At 39.6% G+C, this 25,685-nt stretch overlaps 2 protein-coding genes across 2 annotated transcripts; both read left to right on the top strand.

Annotated features, from left to right (window-relative positions):
• The first annotated feature begins 1,657 nt into the window (after positions 1 to 1,657).
• Positions 1,658 to 10,270, top strand: LOC116249734 (potassium transporter 6-like). Its single transcript, XM_031622968.2, has 9 exons — positions 1,658 to 2,164; positions 2,886 to 3,117; positions 3,205 to 3,447; positions 3,543 to 3,596; positions 5,650 to 5,910; positions 5,987 to 6,039; positions 6,633 to 6,756; positions 6,835 to 7,089; positions 8,864 to 10,270. The coding sequence occupies exons 1-9, from the start codon at positions 2,126 to 2,128 to the stop codon at positions 9,910 to 9,912; spliced, it is 2,310 nt and encodes a 769-aa protein (XP_031478828.1). The 5' UTR covers positions 1,658 to 2,125; the 3' UTR covers positions 9,913 to 10,270.
• Positions 10,271 to 20,324: 10,054 nt separating this feature from the next.
• On the top strand, positions 20,325 to 25,019 carry LOC116249517 (probable alpha,alpha-trehalose-phosphate synthase [UDP-forming] 9). Its single transcript, XM_031622631.2, has 4 exons — positions 20,325 to 20,574; positions 21,614 to 23,764; positions 23,886 to 24,159; positions 24,292 to 25,019. Exons 2-4 carry the CDS (start codon positions 21,762 to 21,764, stop codon positions 24,595 to 24,597), a joined length of 2,583 nt encoding a protein of 860 aa, XP_031478491.1. The 5' UTR covers positions 20,325 to 20,574; positions 21,614 to 21,761; the 3' UTR covers positions 24,598 to 25,019.
• The last annotated feature ends 666 nt before the right edge of the window (positions 25,020 to 25,685 follow it).

Below are 25,685 nucleotides of genomic sequence, written 5' to 3'. Positions count from 1 at the left end.
TATTTTACCTTATAAATTGTCCATTTTCGACGTACATGTTTTGGTTTACTCAAGCTAAGCTTAATCGAGTGGAGTTTACGTAACAGAATGCCAAAATGATTGGGTAGCTCGGGATATGCTCAAATGACCTAACTCCACCTAAGCCTACTACCTATTTCAATAATATACTGGGTGCTTATAATTGATTATTTATGCATTTCATCTGATGATTATTGTATGGTCATAAGAAATGTCAAAACCCAAAAAATAATAATAATAATAATAAGTATTAAGTTTTTTAAATGTTTCTTTAAATCTATTGAAAATGACAATTTTAAAGATATGAAGAAAACGTGTGACATTTTACTATCATTAGTCTTAGTTGTTTGACTTATTTCTATCAACTGAACAAATTTTATTTGTTAACTCATTTAGCTCTTTTCTTTTAACTAATCAAACTCTAAATGATCATATAATTCAGGAAAATTCAAGAAAAAAATGCACATATTTTGCATCCAAATACCCCTTAAAAGAAAAACTTAGCAACATAAAGTCCTCTCCTTTAGGACACAATATTTATAGTTGAGCCGAGTTGAGTTAAAGGAGTGAAGTTTGAGTTAAGCATAAATTTAAACTTGAATTCAAGTCGATCCCTTATTGGCTGGACTCCTTGTGCAGCCCTAACGTAAGTGAACTTAGGGTTTATGGGTTGGGGTTTTTCCAATGTTGATCAAAACTAGTTGAGGTGACTACGTCGACGTTGGTGAAATGAGATTCATGGAAAGTGGGGAAGGGCTAGACGGTTGGGACCTGCGATTTTGGTAGTTTCTGATCTTGTCCCTTTTGGGATTTGTATTTTTGCCGTCAATATAAAAATTTTTGGGCAACAAAAGTTGGAGGCCTAACCTTCCGCCGCAATAGAGAAACAAAGAGAATTGAGTTGTATTAGATTTTATGGGAGATGGATAGATAGGTACATAATGAATCGACTCGTAAAGTTGTGTGTGTGTGTATTGGGTGTTATCAAATGACTAAAAATAAAAATTTGTCACTAAAAAACATCTGTTACTTGAGTATTAACAATGATTGATTGTGATGTTTTTCGTATATATATTTTGAAATCAACAGCAACATAATTGCTAAATATTTTTGGTAAAAACATCATGAACTGTCGATAAAACATCACAAACTCTTTTACATCATTAACCATTGTTGACGTTTCATGATTAAAGGTTTTTAGCGACATGTTTTAAAAATTTAACCATCCGGCAACATTGGACATGTCAAATTTTGATAATTAAATTGGAACGATAAGAATCCAAAATAAGCAATTTTGATATACATATACGGTTAGTGCGCTTGAAGAAAAGAGTATATACACAGACACGACACGAGTATGCGTGTAATTGCAGTGGCGTTTCATGTGTTGGTTTCTTCCTGTTGGACAAGTTATGTAGCCGCACTTCACACTGGTAAAAAAAACGAAGACAAAATATTCCTCCCCCCATCAAATCCAGAACAATGTTTGGTGGAGGTTGCAGATGGACCACTCGAGAAGAATCCTGCCTTCCCCTTTTTTTACCCAAAAAGTAAATCGCTAGGCGATACATGTTCTTTTTTTATTTTAACTGGTTCACTGACGCCATCTTTTTTAATCGTTATTCCAAGCCTCTGCTGATTATGGTGTTTTCCGCAGTGCTTCTTTAGCGGTACATTGTTGAACTACTGGTTGGACTTCATAAAAAAAACCACCATCTCTCTCTCTGCTCTCGCTCACGTTTTCTATATTCAACATAGTGGTGGTGCTATTTAGACTGTCTTCTTGTTAAATTTGTGACCATCAAACCAACACAGGGAAACTGATGCTTATTATTCCTCTTCGGTTAGTAGCTTCAGTGGGGGCTGCATATTTTTGGTGGTTTTGCCAAAGCAAAAAAAAGATCAAATCTGGTTCTTCTTTTTCCCATTCCCTCTGGTGGAATGCAGGGGCGGGAAACGCAGAAAAATGGGTTCCGGGGTTTAATGCTTGGTGGTGCCTTTTTTTCTGTCTGAAGGATTTGCTCTGTTCGGCTTTGAGAGAGTGGTCGTACGGTTTTGAGCTTGCATGAAGCAGATGGGCTAGGTGAAACTTTTCCTTCTCATTGCCATGGATCTTGAAGGTGGGATCTACAGAAAATCTCTCAAGGTACTCTCTCTCTCTCTCTCTCTCTCTCAAGGTACTCTCTCTCTCTCTCTCTTCTGTGTGAATTGAGAGTTTGGTTTGTGTCCACAGCTTTCAGTTAGGTTATGGCCGTCCGCTGAAGGTGATCTTTTAGTGAAGGTTTGTTTAGATTGCTAGTCTCTACCTTTGGGGCTGGACTGCAAAAAGGAAGAAGGAAAAGCAATGGGAGCTTCAATTATTTACAATCAGTGTTCCTGCGTGCCAATGTATTTCATTTAATTATACGAAACCTGTAAATAAATTTCCTTCCATAATTAGATCCACAATATGGTTTTCTCCGTCAAAAGAAAAGGTACACTATCGTCAACATAAAATGTTTAACTATTTACCCGAAGCGTGACCGGAAAAATTCTCTCGGTTGTCGTGATCAATTGTTAAAAATCTGAGAAAAGATTGTTGTTAAAACAATGAAGTTTTAATCTTCTTTTCCGTCAGGACTAGTAACGGAAACAAAAAACGAAACGGCTTTATTTCTACGTTATATGAAGACAGTAATGCTATAATGACATATGTCCCTTAATTTGTTTCAAGGGAGATGAGGTAATCAACAATAGCGAGTGGAATTTACCTCATTTTGTAAAGAAGAATAAATTTGCTTTTCGATTTGCAGACAAAGACGGATGGTTGGTATTGTGTGATTGAGCAAATTGCATTTGGCGAATTATTGTTGTTTTGCTGTGAACAGGAGTCATGGTGGTCTGTCCTGACTCTCGCATATCAGAGCTTGGGCGTCGTCTATGGAGACCTTAGTACTTCACCCTTGTATGTGTACAAAAGCACTTTTGCCGAGGATATTCATCATTCTGAAACTAACGAAGAGATTTATGGCGTGCTATCTTTTGTTTTCTGGACTCTGACACTGGTGCCTCTTCTTAAATACGTGTTCATCGTGCTGAGAGCTGATGATAATGGGGAAGGTATCCATCAACAACCAGCAATTTGCTTTGTCAACCTGTATATGCTTATGTTGTGTACTGCTGAATACTTCTTATTCTTTTATGCAGGTGGAACTTTCGCTCTTTACTCTCTTCTGTGTAGGCATGCTAGAGTTGGCTTTTTGCCAAATGGTCAGCTCGCTGATGAAGCTCTATCAACCTATAAGAAAGAATTGCCTTCTGCTTCTGGAGGATCAAAGGTAAAGATGGTACTTGAAAAGCACAGGTTTCTGCAGAACGTATTACTGATACTGGCCCTCCTGGGAGCTTGCATGGTTATCGGTGATGGGGTGCTTACACCAGCAATTTCGGGTACTCCTCGTCTTGATCTTTGTTTTGTAATGTTGTTTATTTAGCCTTGTGGTTTTTTACCAAGAGCCTCCAATTTTTTTTGTTGGTTCTTCCAGTTTTCTCCGCCGTGTCTGGGCTTGAGTTCACTATGTCAAGAAGGGAGCATGAATGTAAGTTCTTCAAGATTGTGCTATTAACTTAAACTCACTGTTTGATATTTATTTTCATGATTTTCTAGAAATTGCAAATGTGCAATACAATTAGATGATGTTGAAGTGACGAAAACTTCTGTATATTAAGTCAGATCCAGAAATATCTGCTTGGTTTGGAATCTACATCGCCTGAGCCAAAATTTGAAAAAGTGGAATTCAGAGGAAACTTCGGTATTACAGATATACCAAATAATTTGGAACTTAAAATGGGACTACTTGCTTTACCTTGTCATTATGGTGGTCAATATCATTATCCATTCATAAAATGTTAAGGAACGGTGTGCCATATTTCAACACTTATTTTAGTGTTAAAATATGACCATCTCATTTAAATTTAGGTGAAGATATCAGGCTGTGTCAGTAGTTTACGTTTTTAAAGGGATTTGTGTGTTTACATGCTTTATTGATGTTTTCCGTTTTGTGTGTATTTTTTGCAAATAAAACATCAGGAACACTGAATATCTGGAATTCTCACAAGAATTTCATCGTCGTCTAGTGTTGTTCTGGACTTCAATGTTTACTACCACTGTAGTACTCCCTTTTTCCAATTTTTAAGGAATTGATTATTGAAAACATGATGTGTGCTTTGCTTATAAGACAGAATCAGATGCTTCCTTCTTCTTAAATCTCAAAAGTGTCTCCTCCTATGTTTTCAGTAATCAAAGGTACTTTTCCAGGCTAATGTGACAAATGGCAAAAACTGGCTATATGTGTAGGACAGATGTTAGTCATTTTCTCAAAATTCAATGTGTGTTTTCATTTGGAAAAGAAGAAGTCATTTCATTATTTCGTAGAACAATTCTGCTACTTTATATAGTAAGCTTCTCCTTTGAAACAGATCCTTTTGGTCAGATATTTGTCCCGGAAAAGATTAATGATATGGCTTTGACCCTATGTCACAGGACTGTGGGTGCGAGGTGCTGGTGTAGATGTGGGCTCCATTTTTCAAGAAACTTGCATGCTGCAGCATCTGTCTGTCTGTGTATAAACTATAAAAGAAGCTTATATACAAGTATAAATAAATATATGCACCTTTACGTATGCATATGAATTAGAACATAAAGTACATTAACCATCACTTGTTAACAGCTGCACCCATAGTGCTCCCAGTGTGCACCTAACTCGTATGAGGCAGCCTTGTTCACAGCTCCCATATGACATAGCTTCTGAGTTAATAAATTTCATTTTTTGGTTTGTAAGTAACCATATTTTTGTCCATCATATGTTCAGAAGCAGAAACAACTTCTTTTCATGTTTCCTTTTATTTCGTGTGGTATCTTCCTATCCCAAGTTTCACATCTTTTAAACTGAATGATCGAATACCTGGCTATGGTTGGGGTGATGAAAGTTAGAGACAAAGGACAATAGTTGAGCCATTGACCTCTAAGTAATGTCTGGCTCAGAAATTTCTCCCTTAGGCTAGAAGTACTGCTGTTTTCCTGGATTAGGTTTGTGAGAAATTGCCATGTTGTGTCCTTCTTCTTGGATATTTAACCTTCCTTCCTGGGGAAGCCAAGAAATACGCACATACACATGAGAAGTGAAAAGAAGTGACATTTTCTTCTATTTGTTCTCTCGAAGGTTTTCCAGTCTTTTACATACTTTATATTTTTAATAAATGAACAATATGACAATATTTATGGTGATACGGATCCTTTTACAAAGTTATGTACTTATTGTCTTTAAGCATTATTTGTGGTGTATGTTAAATTCTTGTGTTGGCATTTATCTGGGTGTGCATACTATCTTCAGGACATTAAAGGACCCTTCTTATTCCTGTTCATCAGAATTGTCGGTCTTAACTATTGGCAGAATTTAGCGGTTTTAATCAATAACTATTTTTCCTTATAACCCATATTGTTTTGGTAAGAAACTTTTTATAAGGGAAAGCTCCATTCAACTTTGGTTTCATGTGAAATTCTTAACATTTTATGTTGCTAATGTTAGTTAGCACTGTTATACGTTTGTATGGTCTGGTAGTTTGGTTTCTAAAAAATTGGCACTTTTTCAGATGCAGTAGTTCCTATTGCATGTGTTATACTGGTGTGCCTGTTTGCTCTTCAACATTTCGGTACACATCGGGTAGCATTTCTCTTTGCACCAATTGTCATCACATGGCTTTTGTGCATCAGCCTGATTGGTATTTACAATATCATCCACTGGAATCCTCAAGTATATCAAGCACTTTCTCCGTACTACATGTATAAATTCTTGCGGAAGACACAAAGGGGAGGATGGATGTCCTTAGGAGGAATCCTCCTATGCATCACAGGTACAAATCAATTACTAAAGATAACTAATCTCTTTGACAATGCTGATTTTGGCGGTCCATGTGCTGTAATTTACAGGCTCTGAAGCTATGTTTGCAGACCTTGGACATTTCTCACAGTTGTCAATCAAGGTATAGGTCAAAAATTTATACTAATTGCTTCTGAGATCTTCCGCTTCTAAATTAAATTTGCAAAGCATGTCCCTGTAATTTTAGCAGTTACATATGTCCATCTTGTCAATGCTCGTATGTCCACAAAGCCGATTAGAGTTGGATTGATGTTGTTTTCTTTTTCATCGTGAGCAACTGGGGAGGATTTTCTAGAACATCCCCCTCGTTCCCAACTTAGGAGATCTGTCATAATTGGACACAATTTTGCTTCTGGAACAATTTCAAGGGTCTTTGGTGTTACTTTTTTCCCTTTGGAGAGTATATAGTTATTATACTGAACTATGCCACAGTTCAGTGTCACAGGAATACTCCAACTGATGTCTCCTTATAGAGTAAATGTGTTCCTGATTTCTTCTGAACTATCCATGTAATATAGCTAGGGAGTCTAATCCAAGATAAGTGCTTGAACTGTTGAACATGTAGATGTGCTGATTATAATGATATTTCACTTTCTACTGCTGGTAAGTTGTCGATAGGTCATTATTCTGTCTTAATTTGTTCTCTAACTATACTATGCCAGCTGCAAGTTATCTGATAAATTTAATTGTTTGCAGCTTGCTTTTACATTTGTTGTCTACCCATCACTGATCCTAGCATATATGGGACAAGCAGCTTATCTATCAAAGCATCATGTCATTCAAACTGGATATCATATAGGATTCTATGTATCTGTGCCAGGTACTGTCCTTATCATCTGGAGCATTAGTTGCTTAAGTTTGATCACTGATTTTGTTTGTGGTAACTGGGTTCTTTCAGAGATTCTTCGATGGCCTGTTCTGGCAATAGCTATACTTGCAGCAGTAGTTGGGAGCCAATCTATTATCACAGGAACATTTTCTATCATTAAACAGTGCTCCGCAATGGGATGTTTTCCAAGAGTAAAAATTGTTCATACATCAGACAAGATAGATGGTCAGATCTATATTCCAGAGATCAATTGGATTTTAATGCTTCTGTGCCTAGCTGTTACCATTGGATTCAGAGACACGAAGCGCATGGGAAATGCCTCAGGTAGGCTTTTCTTTCTGAACTTAGATCAGTTGGTGGATTTGGCTGTTGATTTTAAGTCTTTTTGGCTGCAATTTTTTATGATGTTAACATTATAGGAACTGCCTAAAAGTAATTATTGAAGGCAGAGACTGGATATGTTAAAGAAATCCTATTTCCAGATAGTGCAAGGAAGAAATGATGATGGCACATCAGCCGATGTGCCTAAATTTTCATGGAGTAAAAAGCGAAATATATTCTGATATTGTAATCTATGTCGTCCCAGTAGTCTTCACTGTGCTTTTGACCTTTTTCTATTCTCTGTGGTCAGCAGTTGCCCCCAGAATTTTGAAAGGGATCAATAGCCTAGGATGTTTAGCACTGCTTTGACCTGATTCTATGAAATTTAGTTTCAAGTTTGATTTGTGACCTTAATTTCCTATCCAGAATTTAGATTCGTTTTGTTCATTCCTGGACAACGAAGTACATGGTTGCATGAAACCACCAATATCTTTTCTAATTCATGTCCTGAATGCTGATACACATTCTATAGGGTTCTCGTAGCGTCAATATTCTCTAAATACAGATTAGTGCAGAAGATTAACCTTTGTACAAATGCAAAAGATGTTTTCTTCATGGTGCTTCTTCATTCTCGCTGATGTTCAATAAAGCAGTGCCTCCATCAGTTCAACCATTCAAGTGAAGAAGGAATCTTCCTTATTTTTTGGCATAGAAAGCTATTCTCTTAAAAGAGCATATATATATATATATATATATATATATATATATATATATATATGACAAGTTACTCTACCTGGGTGGCTCAATGGAGAACAGAACATCATCATTGAAGACCCGTCATGGGTTTGTATTGATCGATACCACATATATTGATGCTTAAACTGTCAAATTTGGAAAGGCAGGTTAGTTGTTTCATTATTTCAGAGAGAGATTGAAATGATGACAAAGTTTTGCCGTTATCTTCTGAGGGATTCAGCTCTTTGAACTTATTAATTTCAATTTTTTCACGAGTTGAAATACTTATTTGTTTTTGAAAAATCACCATGATTTCGCGAGAATAAGATCCACTGTATATTTAAGTACGTGGAATCTGGTTCTGTTGAGACTTCAAGAATTTCTAGGTTGTGAAGTTCTGAAGAAAGATTAGAGCATGCAAAACATGGCATTCAGAGACAAACTAGAAGGCGCATGATACATTTTTCCATGAGTGCACTTTTTATGTCAAACTTTCAAATTCTGCTGAAGCTTGGAATTGTTTAAAGAAAATATGCAAAAGCTTTCAGTTGTTGAAAATAGCATTTCAGTACAGAATTCTTCTTTAACTCTGTTAAGAAAAACGTGGTTGTAGTCAGCTAGCATTTTGATGACAATTAACAATGAAAATAGTTCTTACGTCCATCTTGTTTTTTTTATCTCCTGCTTACGCCTCTATGTGCTTCTTTTCAACATCAACAAAACATAGCAAGCAGCTTGGGACTTTCTCCAACTGAGGCATAAAAGTGAAAGAATTTTAAGCCGTTTCATAGTATTTAGAATGAAGTTACTAGCTTTATATGTATATGGTCAGCTATGAGAAACTGAAAAAGGAAAATAGGGTAGTTAAACTAAAGCTTCTGATCACAGATTAACTAAATCATAAATTGTGAAGGAGGTTCAGGTTATCCTGGTATTGATGGAAAAACAGGATTTTGTTTCATAAGTTTGTCAATGGCACAACAGCATTTCTTAAGGTGAACATATTTTTTTCCATTACAAGGCTATGTATTTTTCATTGCAGGCTTAGCAGTCATTACGGTGATGCTCGTGACAACCTGCCTAATGTCATTGATAATTGTTCTTTGCTGGCACAAAAGTGTCATCTTTGCCATCTGCTTCATCTTCTTCTTTGGATCTATTGAAGCACTTTACTTCTCTGCATCTCTGATCAAGTTCTTGGAAGGTGCTTGGGTTCCTATAGCTCTGGCTTTCATTTTTATGTTAGTCATGTACACTTGGCACTATGGCACTCTCAAGAAGTATGAGTTCGATCTGCAGAATAAGGTCTCTATGAAGTGGTTGCTTAGCCTTGGACCAAGTCTTGGAATTGTTCGAGTTCCAGGCATTGGTCTCATACATGCTGAACTTGTCACTGGAATCCCTGCAATGTTCTCGCACTTTGTTACTAATCTTCCAGCGTTCCACCAGGTCCTAGTGTTTGTATGTGTAAAATCTGTGCCTGTACCATATGTTCGGCCAGAAGAGCGGTTCCTTGTTGGCCGAATTGGACCAAAGGAGTACAGGCTGTATAGATGCATAGCTCGATATGGGTATCTGGATTTTCACAAAGATGATATGGAATTTGAGAAGGAGCTGGCATATAGTATAGCAGAATTCATCCGCTCTGGGCAGAAAAGTTCATGGTCAATGGATGACTCAGAGAAGGATGAAAAAATGACTGTTGTAGGAACACCAACAGCAGACTCAATTCATCCTTGTGTGGAAGAAGCTGAAGACGTCCCAGGTACATCAAGCTCATGGAATGAATTAAGCACAGATGATTCACCAGTTGTGAGGAGAAAACAAGTCAGGTTCGTGTTGCCAGAGAGCCCAGAGATGGATGCAAGCGTGAGGGAAGAACTGCAAGAGTTGATGGAGGCAAGAGAGTCTGGGATGGCATTTATACTCGGTCATTCATATGTGAGAGCGAAGAGAGGATCAAGTTTCTTGAAGAGGTTGGCAATAAATGTTGGGTACGATTTCTTAAGGAGAAACTGCAGGCATCCAGCTTCTGCCCTCAGTATTCCTCATACCTCAACATTGGAAGTGGGGATGGTCTATCATGTCTGACATGGGTAATATGTAGTGCCGGTGAATATGTAGTTACTCGCAGCGTTCTCATTGTAAAATGTTCAGTTTTACATGATGACTCTTTGCTTTGAAGGAGGTTGTACAAATTCATACTTTCTTACCTTGAAGAGTTGGAGCCACTGAAATACTTTCTTTCTATACGATACCATAAATGCATAGTAGTCACAACTATATTTTGCATTTTGTCATGGTTCCGAGCTGTTGTCCATAACATTGAGGGTTGCCCATGTTGCAGCAGAGGATGTATTAGATGTCCCAGACAGACAATTGAAAAGTTACTATCAGAAACGATGAACTTGGCCTTTCAATTAATGAAGGGGCTCTCTCTCTCTCTCTCTCTCTCTCTCTCTCTCTCTCTCTCTCTCTCTCTCTGTTGCCCATGTTACAGCAGAGGATGGATTAGATGTCCCAGACAGACAATTTAAACTTTACTGTCAGGAACGATGAAGTTGGCCTTTCAATTAATGAAGCTGTCTCTCTTCTCTCTCTCTTTCTGTCTCCTTATGTATCTGTTCGCCGAGCATTTGCATCCGTTATCTTGTACAGTGAATCTTAAATGAATGAACCTACATGATCTCTGTTCATGTGCGCTTCGTGGTAAGATTCATATACAAGCAGACTCTTAAATCAACTTGATCTTGAGTACCACTTCTGGCCCCAATGAGAAGAGAGTATTTTTCTTGTTTGCTCTCTTGTAGATGAACTTCGTGACTTTTAGCAGATCTAACAGACTACATTGAAGAACTGTTTTCCCGTTATTTCTTGAAGCGCAACTGTGCACGATCTGAAGTAGCTGACTTGTCAAACGCAATTGTCGTAATAAATGCTAGTAACGAAACCTACTTCAACAAAAAAAGATACTCATTTTGTTTAGAAATGCATTGTACCTGATACTCGTGCTATTATATCATAAATCACATTTTCCGAATGACCGACGAAAAATCACAGTTTCCGAATGACCGACGAAACATGTGCAGTTCATTAAAATTGTTATTTCGAACCGTTCTTAATTCTTCTAATAATCGTTTATCCAAAAAATGGTATTGAGGTGAAGACACTGGAGGATCAAATCTTAGTCCTACCACTTTGTACTTCGAACAATTTCATGGTGTTGTCTTCCTAAGAGCCGGTGCATGGCGCTGTGCCTCCCATGTACAAGGCGTTCTTTAGACAAAAACATTACAAAAAAAGGCGTTCTTTAGACAAAAACATTACAAAAAAAGTAAACATTATGGACGGCTAAAAAATGTCAGTGAAACAAAAACACACACGTCAATAATGCTTTTACCTACATTTCGTTATGTCGTTGGTTGGTGAAGATTGTGACGGTAAAAATCATCACCGACATAATGGATGAGCACATCGGCGTAAAATATCACCGGTGCGGTCTACACTAGGTAAATATTGACTATTACCAATGTCCGACTGCATCAGTAATAATCAATTATTTCCGACATCGTTGTGGCCGTCGATAAAAACTGTACTGACAATGTACATGGATGTCGGTAAAATTTTTTACCGACATATAAGCGGACATAGGTCTGGACGTCTAAAACTTTAACCGACGTTCGCCTAACGTCACTATTACTATTTATCGACGACGCAAATTTACAAGTTGGTGAAAGTTTTTTATCAACATATACAACAATACCTGCTTACATTTTCCATTTATCAAACGAAACAAATGAAACAATTATATGTTCATGAACCAAACGCATAGGTATAACAAAATGTTCACACTTATTTTACAATACAACTTATTCACTATAGTTTAAAGTTACAAAAACGTTTAGAACATGAACAGAAAGTGCTCCCACGGTAATCTCATCGCTGAGGTGGAACCATGGTAATCTGATCGCTGAGGTGAAAATGGTACAAAGATTGGCGGTGTCGGCATGTCTACAATAAACATTGAGAAAATATGTTAGTACTATCAGAAATGAAGTTTAACAAAAATAACTCATTAGGACAAACAAAATGTTATGTAACCTAGGTTTGTATGACCATGCTATTTGTGTCATAAATTGAGTAACTTGAGTTTGAAATTGAAGAAGCTGAGGTGCCGATGTGGTTATAGTTCCCTGTCTGAATGCTATCAAATGCATTTGATTCTTTTACAGCTAGCGTATTATGTATGTGAATATCCAGGCAAGAGATCAACGAACTACATTTTCAAGGATGTTAAATATATGAGGTTCATAAAATATTTAGACTAAGTAAACGTGAAAACTGTGAATTTATTATGAGTCATCCAATGAATTTGTTATAAGGCAACAAAAAAATTCTAACTCTTCCACGGAATCGAGATAGGTATAGCATTAGATTCTCACCAATATTTAGTGATCGTCGAGCTGGCGTTTTGGCTCTTGTTTTGTCCACACCTGTTCATCATTTCATGCAAATGCTTCCCCTACAAGGATACAGGTGTCGACATATGTGGGCAACTGCCCACACAGACCCACAAAAAATTACTTATTTTCATACTGTTGCCTCAAGACAATTTTACTATTTTGCATGTTAATGCCTTTTAAAAGTTTAAAATTTTTATTACTAGTGCCCCTTATCCAGAAATCTTTTCAAATCTACATTCTTCGCGAGGAAATCCCGAAATGCAAAAATGGGATTTTCTTTTTTTTGTTTTCATTTCAGTTTGGAGAATAAAAAAAGAAAGAAGAAGCGAGCAATGTATATGATCTGTGAATGTAAAGAAAAATGTTTTCCTTTCTGGATGGTGAATGTGTGTTGGCATGCACTCTATCTGGACATGGACCCAGCACCCTGCTAGCTAGCTCATAATCTTATCAACTCGTACATGACAACCAGGTGAAGGCTGGATCGATCCGCAGTTTGGCTAAATTTAATTGAACATGGATACAGCTATATGCATGCTGCCGCCCCCTTCATAGGTACTTGAAACCTCCATGTATGAACTTGAAGAGAGAGATTATATATATATATATATAGGGATTAGTGTATTAAATATGATGGGTGGCATAAATTAAGGGGTTGGGCTGGTGAGATAGTGCTTCTATCAAACTGACATTCACTGTTCTCATTCTCATCAGCGTCACTCCTTGCAGATCTTTTGATGTACCTTCAACCAGCAATTGACCTGCCTCGGTTTTACCTCACTAGGCCGAGATTGCTCTTTGGGTACACAAAATCTCGACAAGTCTGAACTGTGTTTGTCTCGATAATGAAAGCGTTGAAAAATTTTCAAAAATAATAGTAGTAGTATTCCTCAGCTGGTCAATACATTGAAGATGCTTGTTCGTTCGAATCCTGTCTGAAATTGATTGTTCTTGTTCCTTTTTCGATTTACCAGTGCAGTAAAGAACTTCTAAAGATCCAAGTCGGCCTTGCCAAGCTTCTGCAACAAAAAGCAGTTCGGGCACAACCAGGGTCTGGACGTTGCCTAGTTTAAAGCATGGGTTCAAATCCGAATATATGAATGCCCGAAAAATCAAATGTGGTAAAAAATACAACCAATTTGAATCCAATCCGTTGACATTCCTAAGTTTGGGTTGTTGCCCTTTTATAGAAAAACTCCATCCATATGTTTTTATAGGATATCAACATCTCTCGCGGGTAGACAGATCCCTTACTGCTACCAACGAACCGGTTGCGTTTGATAGCTTCATATCTTAGATTCGAGGTTACATTGAAAGATGTGCTTCATAACGTGGATCTAAATCGAAGTTACATGTTAAAAACCATATATTTGAGGACAATAGAAGGGAAGCGGTGCTGTTCGGATCTTAAATCCATAGATTTGAGATCCTCAGTGAAACAAAAGCACCCTCATACTCAATGTGGAAAGATCTATGACATTTTATGAACTGAATCCAACAAAAAATGTTAGGTCTGCTGCAAGTTGGTCTGATCTGGTAGACAGCTAAACAGTTAACTTATCATATCCAGATAGAAAGCAGGCCCTGTCCAAGAACCCTACACTTGGAGTTGGACCCACTAAACCGATCCTGTTTCTCATAATTGGGTTCGTTTCTTGAAGGGGTGGGTCCAAATAATCCCATTGTGTCAGGCAACGCACCTTGCAAGAAATCCAAGATCCGAAATCCAAATCCAAGGCATCGGCTTGAGAAGAATATATATTAATTTCATCATCTCCCGTACGTGCAGTAGGTAGCAGAGGAATTTCAATAAGGAAAGAAGGATGACCAAATCCAAGAGATCTAAACCAACCCACTTTCGTAGCAATCCTCTCTGCCTTCAAATTCATAAATAAAAAAGGAAAAGCACACCAAGTCAAGATAATTCTCTCCCGATTCCTCTTCTTTCACAATATTTTATTTTTTCGCTTTCCCACCCAACGACTTGGTAAATTTCATCTTATCCACACACACATGCACGCACTCGTGCATGAACAATCAATCACACATGTAAAAGTAAAGCTTATTATTATTATTTATTTATTTTTTTGGTAAGATCACACTTTCAAGAAGGTCAAAGCGTGCGTACCGACTTGTTGCTAAACCCCATAAAATAATTCCAACGTATATATATTCCCGGAAGCAAGCCGTTGTTGGATGCTTTGAATAATCCGGATGCAACGCTGCCACGGCAGCCCCATTTGCCCTTATATATATATATATGGCCGAGCAGGTGGTTGGCCATTGCCCCTACTCTTTCACACAGTTGGTGTTTCGTACGTAAATTTAATTAATTTATGTCACGGGATTATCCTTTCAACCACCGCTACAACATTCAAAAAAAGGAAGCCAACGACTCGCTGTATGCAACGATTTGTGGTTCCTTCACACTAAATTATGAAATCTTAGAGCGCTTCATTCAATGGGTCGAATTGGGTTGATTATTTGACATTCAAATCCACCTGATAAAAGGAACTCATTGAGCGCGGCCGGCCGGAGTTGAGTTCTCTCTTGACATGTTTCCCGGCATCCGACGTGCATGAAAATAATATATATATATATATATATAAAGAAGAAAGAAAAGATAGGAAAGAAGAGCGATGGATTTAGAAGTAAAAAACTGTCAAACTTTCAAGCGGATGGATTTGACTAGGAGAAAAAAGTGGAATGAGAGTATGTAGGGTTGAATAGTATGCCACTCATTCGATTTGGCGTCAAACTTATGCTTTCTTAAATGCGTTGAATGCCTTCAAACTTAGGCCGCTTAAAATTTCATATTCTCTCTCTGTCTCTTTCCACGATATTGTCATTTGTTTAATAAGAAATAAATTTGGGTTGATCTTGCCTTGCCATGGCAGGAGCGGAGAAAAAGGTTTAAAGGTTGGTCGCTCTAGGACAATGACCATCTATTCCTTTTGTATCACACAAGAAAGAATGAAGAAGGAAAAACGAAGAGCAGGTTGCATCAAAGCCAGGATATGGCTAAATTTTGAACAGAAAATTTTACTTATTAATTTTTTTTTAAAAGATTTTAATTTGGCCCCTATATAAATGTTGAAAATATAGTGAATGTCATTTAGAAAGTTCTTAAAAACTCTATTTAGTTAATGTCATTTAGGGCTATTATATAATGTTTTATTAGGATAGATTGTTGTGTTTATCTCTCTTTTCCTTTCCTTCTCTTCCTTCGATTCAATTGCTTTTAATAAGAAAAGAGATGTGGAAAGAAGTTTAGAGAGAAATTAGTGGATGTCACGATTATATTTATACGGCCAATGTAAGTTAACAAGGCACATTTTGGAAAAATCAGACCCACCGGATATCCTCCATATGGCAGTCTATACTCACATAAATACTTCTTCTTCCAAAGAAACATACTATTATTGTTAGGAAGAAAGCAAAACTTATTGTTGGGCTATTGATTTAAAATGATTCAAATTGTGATTTAAAATGATTCAAATTGTCCGCTTAATATACGTTCCTAGAATCCTAAAGAAGACTCCAGTTCGAGCATAAAACCCAACTTGGTCATATAATCACAAATGCTGAGGAGAAGTAAGATCATAAAACTTGAAATGACATCCAACCCCTGCAACTGTTAGCTACATGCATATAGAGGGTCTGTGTCGGATGCTTGCTTAAAGTCATTCCTAAAAGCACCGTGAACTATTGCTACAGTGCAAACTGTTATTAATGTCTACACTATAAACTGCTTTTGGCGACTGTTTTTTACTGGCATATTTTTTACTTTTTGATATTTGGCAACATTCAACATTTACCATGTTCGAACTCCTCAATATACAGGGGATCCAAATCTGTCGAATGTTGGATGTTGTAGAACGATTAAAAATAAAATAAAAATATGTTGTAGAAGCATTAGTGACCGAGCTTTTAAAAGAGAGAAAGAAAAGGTTGTGGATAAGCAATGTGGGCCAGTACTAAAGTTATAAGGCGCGCACACGATATCTAGAAAGAGCAACTCATGCGGCGACGATATCTTTGGTAACTTTGTGTTGAAAAAATTTTCATCACATATTATATGGTTACTTTTTCTTTTGGGCGGTTTGATCTCCATAGATAGCGAAGTGGGAGGTAAGGAAAAGTTAGTTCATCAAACCGCCCAGTTTGGGAAAGCACCCTTGAAGAAGTAATGTATCCCTAAAGCCGGAACTCTCTGACTTTGTTTCCATCTAATCTTTTCTCCCCATGTGGATGTGGATGTGGATGCTCCCAGAAGAATGAAAAAGTTTGTTTCAGAGAAAGTGATTGTTCTCGATTAGCAATCCCAAGGTCATTAATTTATGATCTGAAATGAAATGACAAAAGATTTTTTTTTATATGAAATGAGAAAGAAGATGCATGCATGAGTTGCATCAAAGCATAACTTAGCCAAGTGCTATCAATTTCATGTCACTTTTGCAAGCACCTTGAACAATGATCTAAAAAGGTCATTAAAACTCAAGCTCAAGTCATGTCGGTCGAGCCGGTAAGATGGTGCGCGTCAGCCCGCCAAAACTTTGACCAATATCGATAAATCTCTTGAGTCAACCCCGCAGCTGAGCCCACTCAGGTAAGTAGGCGAGCACTTATGAAAAAGTCAAGTCGACGAAGTTGGTCGCCACTTAGAAAGGGCAACACATAATAATAATAATAGGTAGGATTTGGGGGTACGTTTAGAACATTCCTCCGCGTGGAGCGCGGGACCCACGCCTTCCCTCGCGATCGCTTTTAATAATAACGCCAACGGGATGGGATTAAGGTTCAAAGTTTGAAGGCGTCCCCGTTCCGTTCCGTTCCGTTCCGCCGCTTCTTCTCCGCGCCCCTTGCACAGATAAAGTGGGCCCCCGTCTCCGGAGGGGCGTGGCGAGTCGTTTGGCTCCATGTGGAAAGCTGTGTGGGCCCCAGACGCCAACGATTTCCAACGAGGAAACGTGGGAGGCGGTGCTGCGTCGATCCGACGTGGCAGATAGGGCATGAGTCAGTGTGTTGGTCCACCTCTTCCCGCTCCCTAAGCGGCGAATTTACGGAAAAGGGTCTGGGAATGTGGTCAAGGACGGGCGGGTGGAAGTGGAACCCCCGCCCCGCCCCGCGCTTTGACCAGCGGAAACGTGTTGGCGACCCGAAGACCCGTCTGTGATCGCGGGTTCGGGTCGGGATCCCGTTGAAGAAGAAACCCCCTCGGTCGGTCGGTCGGTTGAAAGTGCACCCGGGTTCGTTATTTTCCCATGGGAATTGAACTTTTGATCTTCTTCCAACTCAAACCCGAACGCCTTTGCTTTCATTGACAATGACATGGCTTATCCAGTGCCAGAACCAACACGAAATAAATATTATCCGAATGAATAAATCCTTAGCGTTGGGGAGACAATTAATTTGAAGCCGCTCTCCTAAACTTTCCAATCACAAAAGCCAAGAACTTTCTACTTCGTTCGATATGCGAGTGGTATCTTTTAAACGTATTAAAACTAATAAGTTCATTTTGCTCTATTTCTTAAACATATGAGTCCATTGTGCACATATGGGTGGGTGACAGCCACTATCTATCCCAATGGATCCAAAATGGAATAAACTTGATAACCGGGCCCACCAAAAGGTGGTTAGTCCAGATCCATATACCAGCGAGGACCAATGAACAAGCCAAGCGTATATGAGGGCCCATTTGCTCTTTATTCTTTGCGATTAAACGCAGGGTCAGCGCTGCCGATCCATCGGGTCTTAATCCCATCTAGCACATCCCAATGTGTTAAATGTAATAAAATAAACCCAGTATGTTAGAAATTGACCAAATTCTCGAGCCAAATTCCAAGGGTCCATTAAATTGACCAGACGATGCCTTGGGGAGCATGCAACTAACTCCCTTTGGTCATTCAGGACACCATTTTATAAAGAAAAACTATAACATGATTTACTTCTCAAACACAAATAGATACACAACACTTAGTAATGGATGTATCATTCATTCATAACCCAAATAGATATGGAAGCAGGCTTGAACCATGAAAGCAAGGAAAGAGAGAGAGAGAGATTCTGCCATTTTGAGGTATCTTCTAGAGGAACCAAAGAATTATGAAATAGAGCCTTAGAAAACAAGTTATGAATACTAGTTTGAAAGGGTGTTCTGGTGAAGACCAAAGACCAACATGATCTAATCTCCTTATTCCGCCAGTGTACATTTAAAATTTTTCTCCATGGTTTAAGACTTTGCAAAGTATGAAAGTTTCGTTCCCATTGGATATCTGAGACTTGGCTTTATTTTTTTAGCAGCATAAAACTTCGAGGCTAGTAACTGCGCCTATATCGCCTAAGTCTGCTTAGGCTTGGAGAAATGAAATTTGAACCCCAATTATTATTTTTTTTGTTTTTGGACAAGCAAGCTCAACCAATTTTTTTTTTTAAAAAAAGCTCAATAATAGTTTTTTGAACTTTCACCCGATGTAATTGAACACAGCCGTGTGGAAATTGACTTAGTCCATGCTACTCGTTCACACCATGAAAGGAGGGGCAAACGGGTACGGATTCAATAAATCTGGATGGATAATTGGACTCACCCTGGTCAATCCTAATATGCTAATACCATATGTGGAGTATTTATGTTATGCGCCTTAAAGTTTCAAATTGACCTCTCATGAATCTTAGAATTGGTCTTAGATCAAATAATTTGAACTAATTAGATCGACACGGGTAACAATATCAATGACAAATATCTCGTTTCGAAAACGGGAAGATCGTGAAAAACAGGCGCGTTTCCAATTTTAATTTTATCTTGGTCCAAGAGAGATTTCGCTCCCTAACCTAACTTGATCTGCCATCTAAATTTGTTAGTAGGGGGAACCTTCGAGATACCTTTTCCCACAAAAAGTTCTTTAACTGATCGTCTTATCTCTCTCGAAGGGGAGATGCCAACACGGAATTCCCTTACTAGATTCGCTAACACCAGTTTATTCGGATCCGTCTCAAGATATCCTGCCCCGACTTGAATCATGTTGCTAGTTTAGCCTTTGTCCTAAATCGGGTCTACAAGATCCAAACTCAGATCCAGAATTGCAGCCAAACTCGAACGTACGAATTCGGGTCGGCCACAATACTGGATCGGACCCATGGACACCTCCAGATCCAAACCATTCGCTGCGCTGCTTTTTTGAATCTTGACTTGAAATCTTCTTCATCGGGAGAGAGAGGAAAGCGGGGGGGAAGGTGAGACCGAGGTCCGAAATCCGAGAATTAAGGGCATTCTGGTAAATTCGGTTCAAACTTTCAAAAGGATAATATCAATATTGGAGAAATGAAAGCTGGCGTTTCGCGCGGGCGGGTAGCGGCGTGCAGGCCCTCCTTACAGCTGTCACATCAGCACCCCGCCTCACAACTATTACCCGTCAGGACCTTCCAATTTGCAGAAACGCCACTGCTCTGCTTTCTTGACGACCCGGTTCTTCCAACGAATCGGAATCGGTATTAGTAATGCAACCATGTTTTTTGTCATCCTGTAGGGTCTTACCCCTGGCTCTTTCTTGGTTTGGCCTCTAAATGAGCTTAGTGCCGGTCTCCGGCTGCATGCTGCACGCACTTACTATGAGTTGAGTTGAACTCGAGTATTCAGGTTCAAGAAAACCTTCAAGAATTTGGTTTTGTTGCCGGGGCATAAAAAAAAAACCGAAATCAAATAAGCTCCTTCTTTGTTGAATTTAGAAAAGTTTATGGAGGTAGCAAGTTATCCGAGACGAAGGCTGATACGTTGATTGTTGACATGGGGTGGATGATCAAACTGACTACCGAGACGAGCAGGTTAGGATTCGGGAGTGGCGTTTATGGTAATTGAGGGGATAAGGAGGGGCTGTTCCTCTCAAAAAATGGGAGGGTGAAGCGGTCGTTGAACACACGTAAACCCCAAGGTTAAGGTAATTCGTCGACCATGGTTAAGTCAGAGAGAACCATGGTTAAGTACACGGAGAGAATGAGAGACGACGTGTCTGAAATCACTCGGTGATCCGTTGATAAAATCCAGTCCACGGTTTATTCGTCATTGCTCTCTCTCTCTCTCTCTTCTTTACAATTTCTCCGGCGACCTGCTTCGGGCCGGCGACTCTCTCTCCCTCTCTCTCGCGGGGCGCTTGGTTTCTATTACGGTGGAGGCGAGAATCTGTTGCAGACGGAAGTCGATTTCTCGTGATTCTAAGGGAGAAACTTCACGGGGAATTCGGCGGGGTTGAAATTTCCGGGCGGCTGTTGGGGGACTAGTTTTGTTTCGTGTTCGGTGCGTTTTCTTTCTTCCTTTCTTCTTCGTGGTCTCCGCTGGCGTTTTGAGTTTTGATGGGGGAATTTGATTGGGGTGTTTTGTGCGGAAAAAGAATAAAATATTGTCTTTTTTCCTGGGCTGATGTTAACCGGTTCTATTGTTGAAAATTGATAATCTTCGGGAGTCTTGTTGATCATTTCGGCCGTCTTTCCTGATGGCTGTGGTGGTGTTATATGGCCAAAATTGTGATTTCTTGGGCTTTCTGTTCTTGTGGAGCGGCGCGTTTCGGTGGCGTGGTTTCTGGCTTGTCATTGCCGGATGGAAACTTGGGTTATTTTTTTGAAATTTTAGTTGATTTGTTGCCCGTTATGCTGAAACCTGATGATACATTATGAGATGTCGGTTTTACCATGTGCGGTGCAAGAATTGATCGGTTTGAAATTGTTTTTTATATTAAAGTTTTGTGGAGAACGTTTTTTGGTCGTCTAAAGGAATCCCTTTTGTTCTTTTTTCTGCATTATTAGGATGCTTGCCTTTGGATGACTAATTGGAAAAAAAAAGGTCATTCTTCAAGAAAATCCTCCATGCATCTTATTGAGCAGCAGTACTGTCTGCAACTTGATCTCCGGTTTAGGTGCTTGAATGGATGTCACATTTTTTGAGTTCAGATATGATGTCGAGTAATCATAATTTCGCACTAGTCTTCCTTTTTATCATCATTAGTTACATGCATTTTGTTTGTTGAAACAGGGTGTGGTATTTGTGTTACTAACATCTGTTACACTGGAGGGGTTTACCTTCTTGATTCATGTACCCATTGATTACATTGTTGATATCCTGTGTCATCTTTTTGAAAACGAACATGTTACGCCAAACCTGGTAGTGTCATCATCCTGCAGGAAGGAAGAAGGTTTCTCCTGTTTAGAGTGTTCGGCCTACTGCCTTCTCGTATGCTTACATTTCTGCCATTGTTGGGCTACATATGCGATACTATATATCTGAACTTGAAATGATAGCTTGTTCAGGGTCTTAACTAGTTGTCTTCTCTCTTGTGCAGTGGCAGATCTTCCTGCATATTTTCAGTGACACAAACTGACACAAACGGAGGGTGGCTTATTGTTTGAACAATTACTGGACGCGGTGGCTCTCAGTGGGAAAACCGCTTACTTCTCAGCACATACTAAAAAGTTTGCATTTTTAGCTGCATGAGCGTCATGGTTTCACAATCGTGTACGAATCTTTTAGGTTTGGTTACTGGGGATCTATTAAATTATCCCCAGCCAGTGCCACGTCCTCTTCCTCGTGTGATGACAGTCCCAGGGATTATATCAGACTTTGATGATGTTGATGATCGGAATAATGGGGCATTGGAGGCCCTGTCTTCTCCTTGTCCGGAAAGGAAAATCATCGTAGCTAATCAACTTCCTCTGCATGCGCAGTTTGATGAATCCAGTAGAACATGGAACTTCAGTTGGGATGAGGATTCAATTCTTCTTCAACTGAAGGATGGTTTCCCCTCCGATGTTGAGGTTATTTATATTGGCTGCCTCAAGGCTGACATAGATCCAAGCGAGCAGGATGAGATTGGCCAAAGGCTTCTGGATAATTTCAAATGCGTCCCAACATTCCTGCCATCGGACCTTGAGACAAAGTTTTACCATGGCTTTTGCAAGCAGCAGCTGTGGCCTCTTTTCCATTATATGCTACCATTATGTCCAGACCATGGCGAACGCTTTGATCGGTCTCACTGGCAAGCTTATGTGTCTGCTAATAAGAAGTTTGCCGACAAGGTTGTAGAGGTGATTAATCCTGACGAAGACTATGTTTGGGTTCATGATTATCATCTCATGATTCTCCCTACCTTTTTGAGGAAACGTTTTCATAGAGTGAAGCTGGGCTTTTTCCTTCACAGTCCGTTTCCATCATCAGAGATTTACAGGACACTGCCTGTTCGTGATGAAATTTTGAGGTCATTGCTGAACTCAGACCTGATTGGATTCCACACATTCGACTATGCTCGGCATTTCCTGTCCTGTTGCAGTAGAATGCTGGGCCTCGATTATGAATCTAAACGAGGCTACATTGGTCTGGAGTACTATGGTCGCACGGTGAGCATTAAAATTCTCCCTGTGGGAGTCCACATGGGCCAGCTTGAGTCTTTACTTGACCTTCCTGAGACATCTTCCAAAATCAAAGAGATTCAGGAGCAGTTTAAAGGAAAGACTTTGATTCTGGGCGTAGATGACATGGATATCTTCAAAGGCATTAGTTTGAAGCTACTGGCAATGGAACAATTGCTGGAGCAACATTCTGACCTCAGAGGGAAATTAGTCCTGGTTCAGATTGCCAACCCTGCCAGGAGCTCAGGGAAAGATGTTTATGAAGCAAAGAATGAAACAAGTTTGATTGCAGAGAGGGTCAATGAGAAGTACGGCTATCCTGGTTATGAGCCTGTGGTATTGATTGATAAGTCCATACCACTCTATGAAAAGATCGCTTTCTTTGTTGTTGCAGAGTGTTGTGTGGTGAATGCAGTGAGGGACGGGATGAATTTGGTTCCATACACATATGTTGTCTGCAGGCAGGGCACAGCAGAGTTGGACAGAGCCATGGGTATTCCTCCTGGGACCAGAAAGGAGAGCATGCTTGTTGTTTCTGAATTCATTGGTTGCTCACCATCTCTGAGCGGAGCAATCCGGGTGAACCCGTGGAATATTGATGCTGTTGCTGATGCCGTGAAGACAGCCATATCTATGGGTGATACTGAGAAACATTTGCGACATGACAAGCACTACAGATACGTCAGCTCGCATAATGTGGCTTATTGGGCCCGTAGCTTTGATCAGGACTTGGAAAGAGCATGCAGAGATCACTTCACTAAGAGGTGCTGGGGGATTGGCTTCGGTTTAGGCTTTAGAATTGTCGCGCTGAGTCCCAATTTCAGGAAGCTCTCCGTTGATCACATTGTTTCTGCATACAGACGAACCAGTAGAAGGGCCATATTTTTGGATTACGATGGCACTATGATGCCTCATACTTCCATCAATAAAACCCCGAGTGCTGAAGTAATATCACTTCTTAATAGCTTGTGCAATGATCCTAGCAATACTGTGTTCATTGTAAGTGGAAGAGGGCGCGATTCTTTGGGTGATTGGTTCTCTCCTTGTGCTTCTTTGGGCATTGCTGCAGAGCATGGATACTTTGTCAGGTAATCACTAATCAGCTTCACTTTTTTTTGTTTCAGTTTGTCTAATGGAGATTTCTACCTCATAAACAATCGTCTTAAAAAATTGGTAAATAATTTTTGTTGTCCTTTTTGTCTTGAGCAGATGGCACAAAGATTGGGAGTGGGAATCGCCTTCTATAGCTGCTGATTTTGATTGGAAACAAATTGCTGAACCTGTAATGAGGGTGTACACAGAGGCAACGGACGGCTCTTCAATGGAAATTAAGGAGAGTGCGTTGGTTTGGCACCACCAAGATGCTGATCCTGATTTTGGTTCTTGCCAAGCCAAGGAATTGCTAGACCATCTTGAAAGTGTTCTTGCAAACGAACCTGTGATGGTTAAAAGAGGCCAGTTCATTGTTGAAGTGAAGCCACAGGTAATTACTACCTTCTAACTCCAAAAAATATTCTGCCTATATGATCAGCCCACGAACCGATCATCTGGTGCTGAATGGTGGTCTTTATCTTGTATACCCTTGGTCTGAAATCTTAGTTTCTCATGGTTGCAGGGTGTAAGCAAAGGCCTTGTCACCGAGCTTATTCTTTCCACAATGTCGAACAGTGGGGAAACGCCAGACTTTGTGATGTGCATTGGGGATGATCGATCGGATGAAGACATGTTTGAGAGCATTGCATCTGCTGTTCCCACAGCAAGAGACCTTTTTGCGTGTACAGTTGGTCAGAAGCCAAGCAAAGCAAAATACTATCTCGATGATACGGTACAGGTCATAAAACTGCTCCATGGTCTTGCTGCTGCATCGGCGCAATCACCAAAACGGCCATCCCTTCAGGTTTCATTTGAGAGCGCTGCTTGATGCCAGGTCCAGCAGCACTGGTATACATAATAGAACTGACAGCGTATTCGGGGATGATAGCGTTTGTTAGCTCCATTTTGGAATACATGAAGGGGCTAACCTACAAAATTTAAACATACATCTGGTGGGGCTGTTCCATTTGCCAAGGTTTGACATGGTGGAGGAGCCCAAGTTTTGATAGCTCCATTTTGGGTGTTTCCCTGGTGAAAGGAAACCGATGATTGTTTACTTGGGGGTTTGGATGTCAACAAGGGATGGTGAAGGAAAATTTAGATGAAAAGAAAAGAAGTTAGCACAATAGTGTTTGATTGCCAAAGTTTACAAGTTGTGATTATCGTTTCATAGTTTTTTATGGCTTCATTGATTTGTATAGACTTTTATTTTTCAAAAATATATAAAATTTAGCTCTCTCTCTCTCTCTCTCCCCTTGTTGTTCAGTTTGGATACACCTCAAGTTTACAGATGTGGCCAAGGTTCCTGTAAGTTGCTGGCTTTGTAGGCAAATGGTTGGTCCCACACAGGGCATTAATGCTCCTAGTCAATCTTTTCCGATAGGATCGATTATTATTATTTCCCTGTGTGTGAGGCAATTCGATGACTTGGGGTCCTTCTTCCCACCCAAGTACCCGGTGGGACCGAACCAGATTGAAACACAGATATGGTTGTTGAGGAACTAATGGTGACATCCACCCCGTCCAGCCAACCGTTCTTGCCGCCCTTGCTGATCACGTTCACGTGTCCTTTGTTGCTTCAGGCCAGATGGCATCCACTTACCTGCGCAACCGGCCTTGCACGATCATCTAACCTAGACTGGTTTTCTGATTCAATCATGTACCGAAATCAAGTTGGCACAGACTCCACATCCATCATCCAACTCCTCCAAGATGACTATTGCGTGTGGTCTCCTCAAGAACGTCATGTTCTTGAACAAAGTTATTATCTGCTGCAACTTCGCAGAAACTTCAGGCGTCGGCATGAAAATCGTGTTCTCTTTAATGAACAGATCATAAGTTATCCCCTGATCTTTAAAAAGATCTTGTTTATATGCCCAAAAACCACAATGGTTATACAACTGTATTCTACGTTGG

Source organism: Nymphaea colorata, chromosome 3 (assembly GCF_008831285.2).
Source record: "Nymphaea colorata isolate Beijing-Zhang1983 chromosome 3, ASM883128v2, whole genome shotgun sequence".
Classification (NCBI taxonomy): Eukaryota; Viridiplantae; Streptophyta; class Magnoliopsida; order Nymphaeales; family Nymphaeaceae; genus Nymphaea; species Nymphaea colorata.
This window is presented reverse-complemented; position numbering and strand designations above follow the sequence as displayed.

Bases quoted from the DNA above. Each gene is read 5' to 3' on its own strand.
- LOC116249734 (XM_031622968.2), top strand. From the start codon at position 2,126: ATGGATCTTGAAGGTGGGATCTACAGAAAATCTCTCAAG. The intron at 6,040-6,632 runs GTATAGGTCAAA...AATTGTTTGCAG, and splicing joins TCTCACAGTTGTCAATCAAG to CTTGCTTTTACATTTGTTGT. The intron at 6,757-6,834 runs GTACTGTCCTTA...GGGTTCTTTCAG, and splicing joins ATTCTATGTATCTGTGCCAG to AGATTCTTCGATGGCCTGTT.
- LOC116249517 (XM_031622631.2), top strand. From the start codon at position 21,762: ATGAGCGTCATGGTTTCACAATCGTGTACGAATCTTTTAGGTTTGGTT. The intron at 23,765-23,885 runs GTAATCACTAAT...TGTCTTGAGCAG, and splicing joins GAGCATGGATACTTTGTCAG to ATGGCACAAAGATTGGGAGT. The intron at 24,160-24,291 runs GTAATTACTACC...TCATGGTTGCAG, and splicing joins TTGTTGAAGTGAAGCCACAG to GGTGTAAGCAAAGGCCTTGT.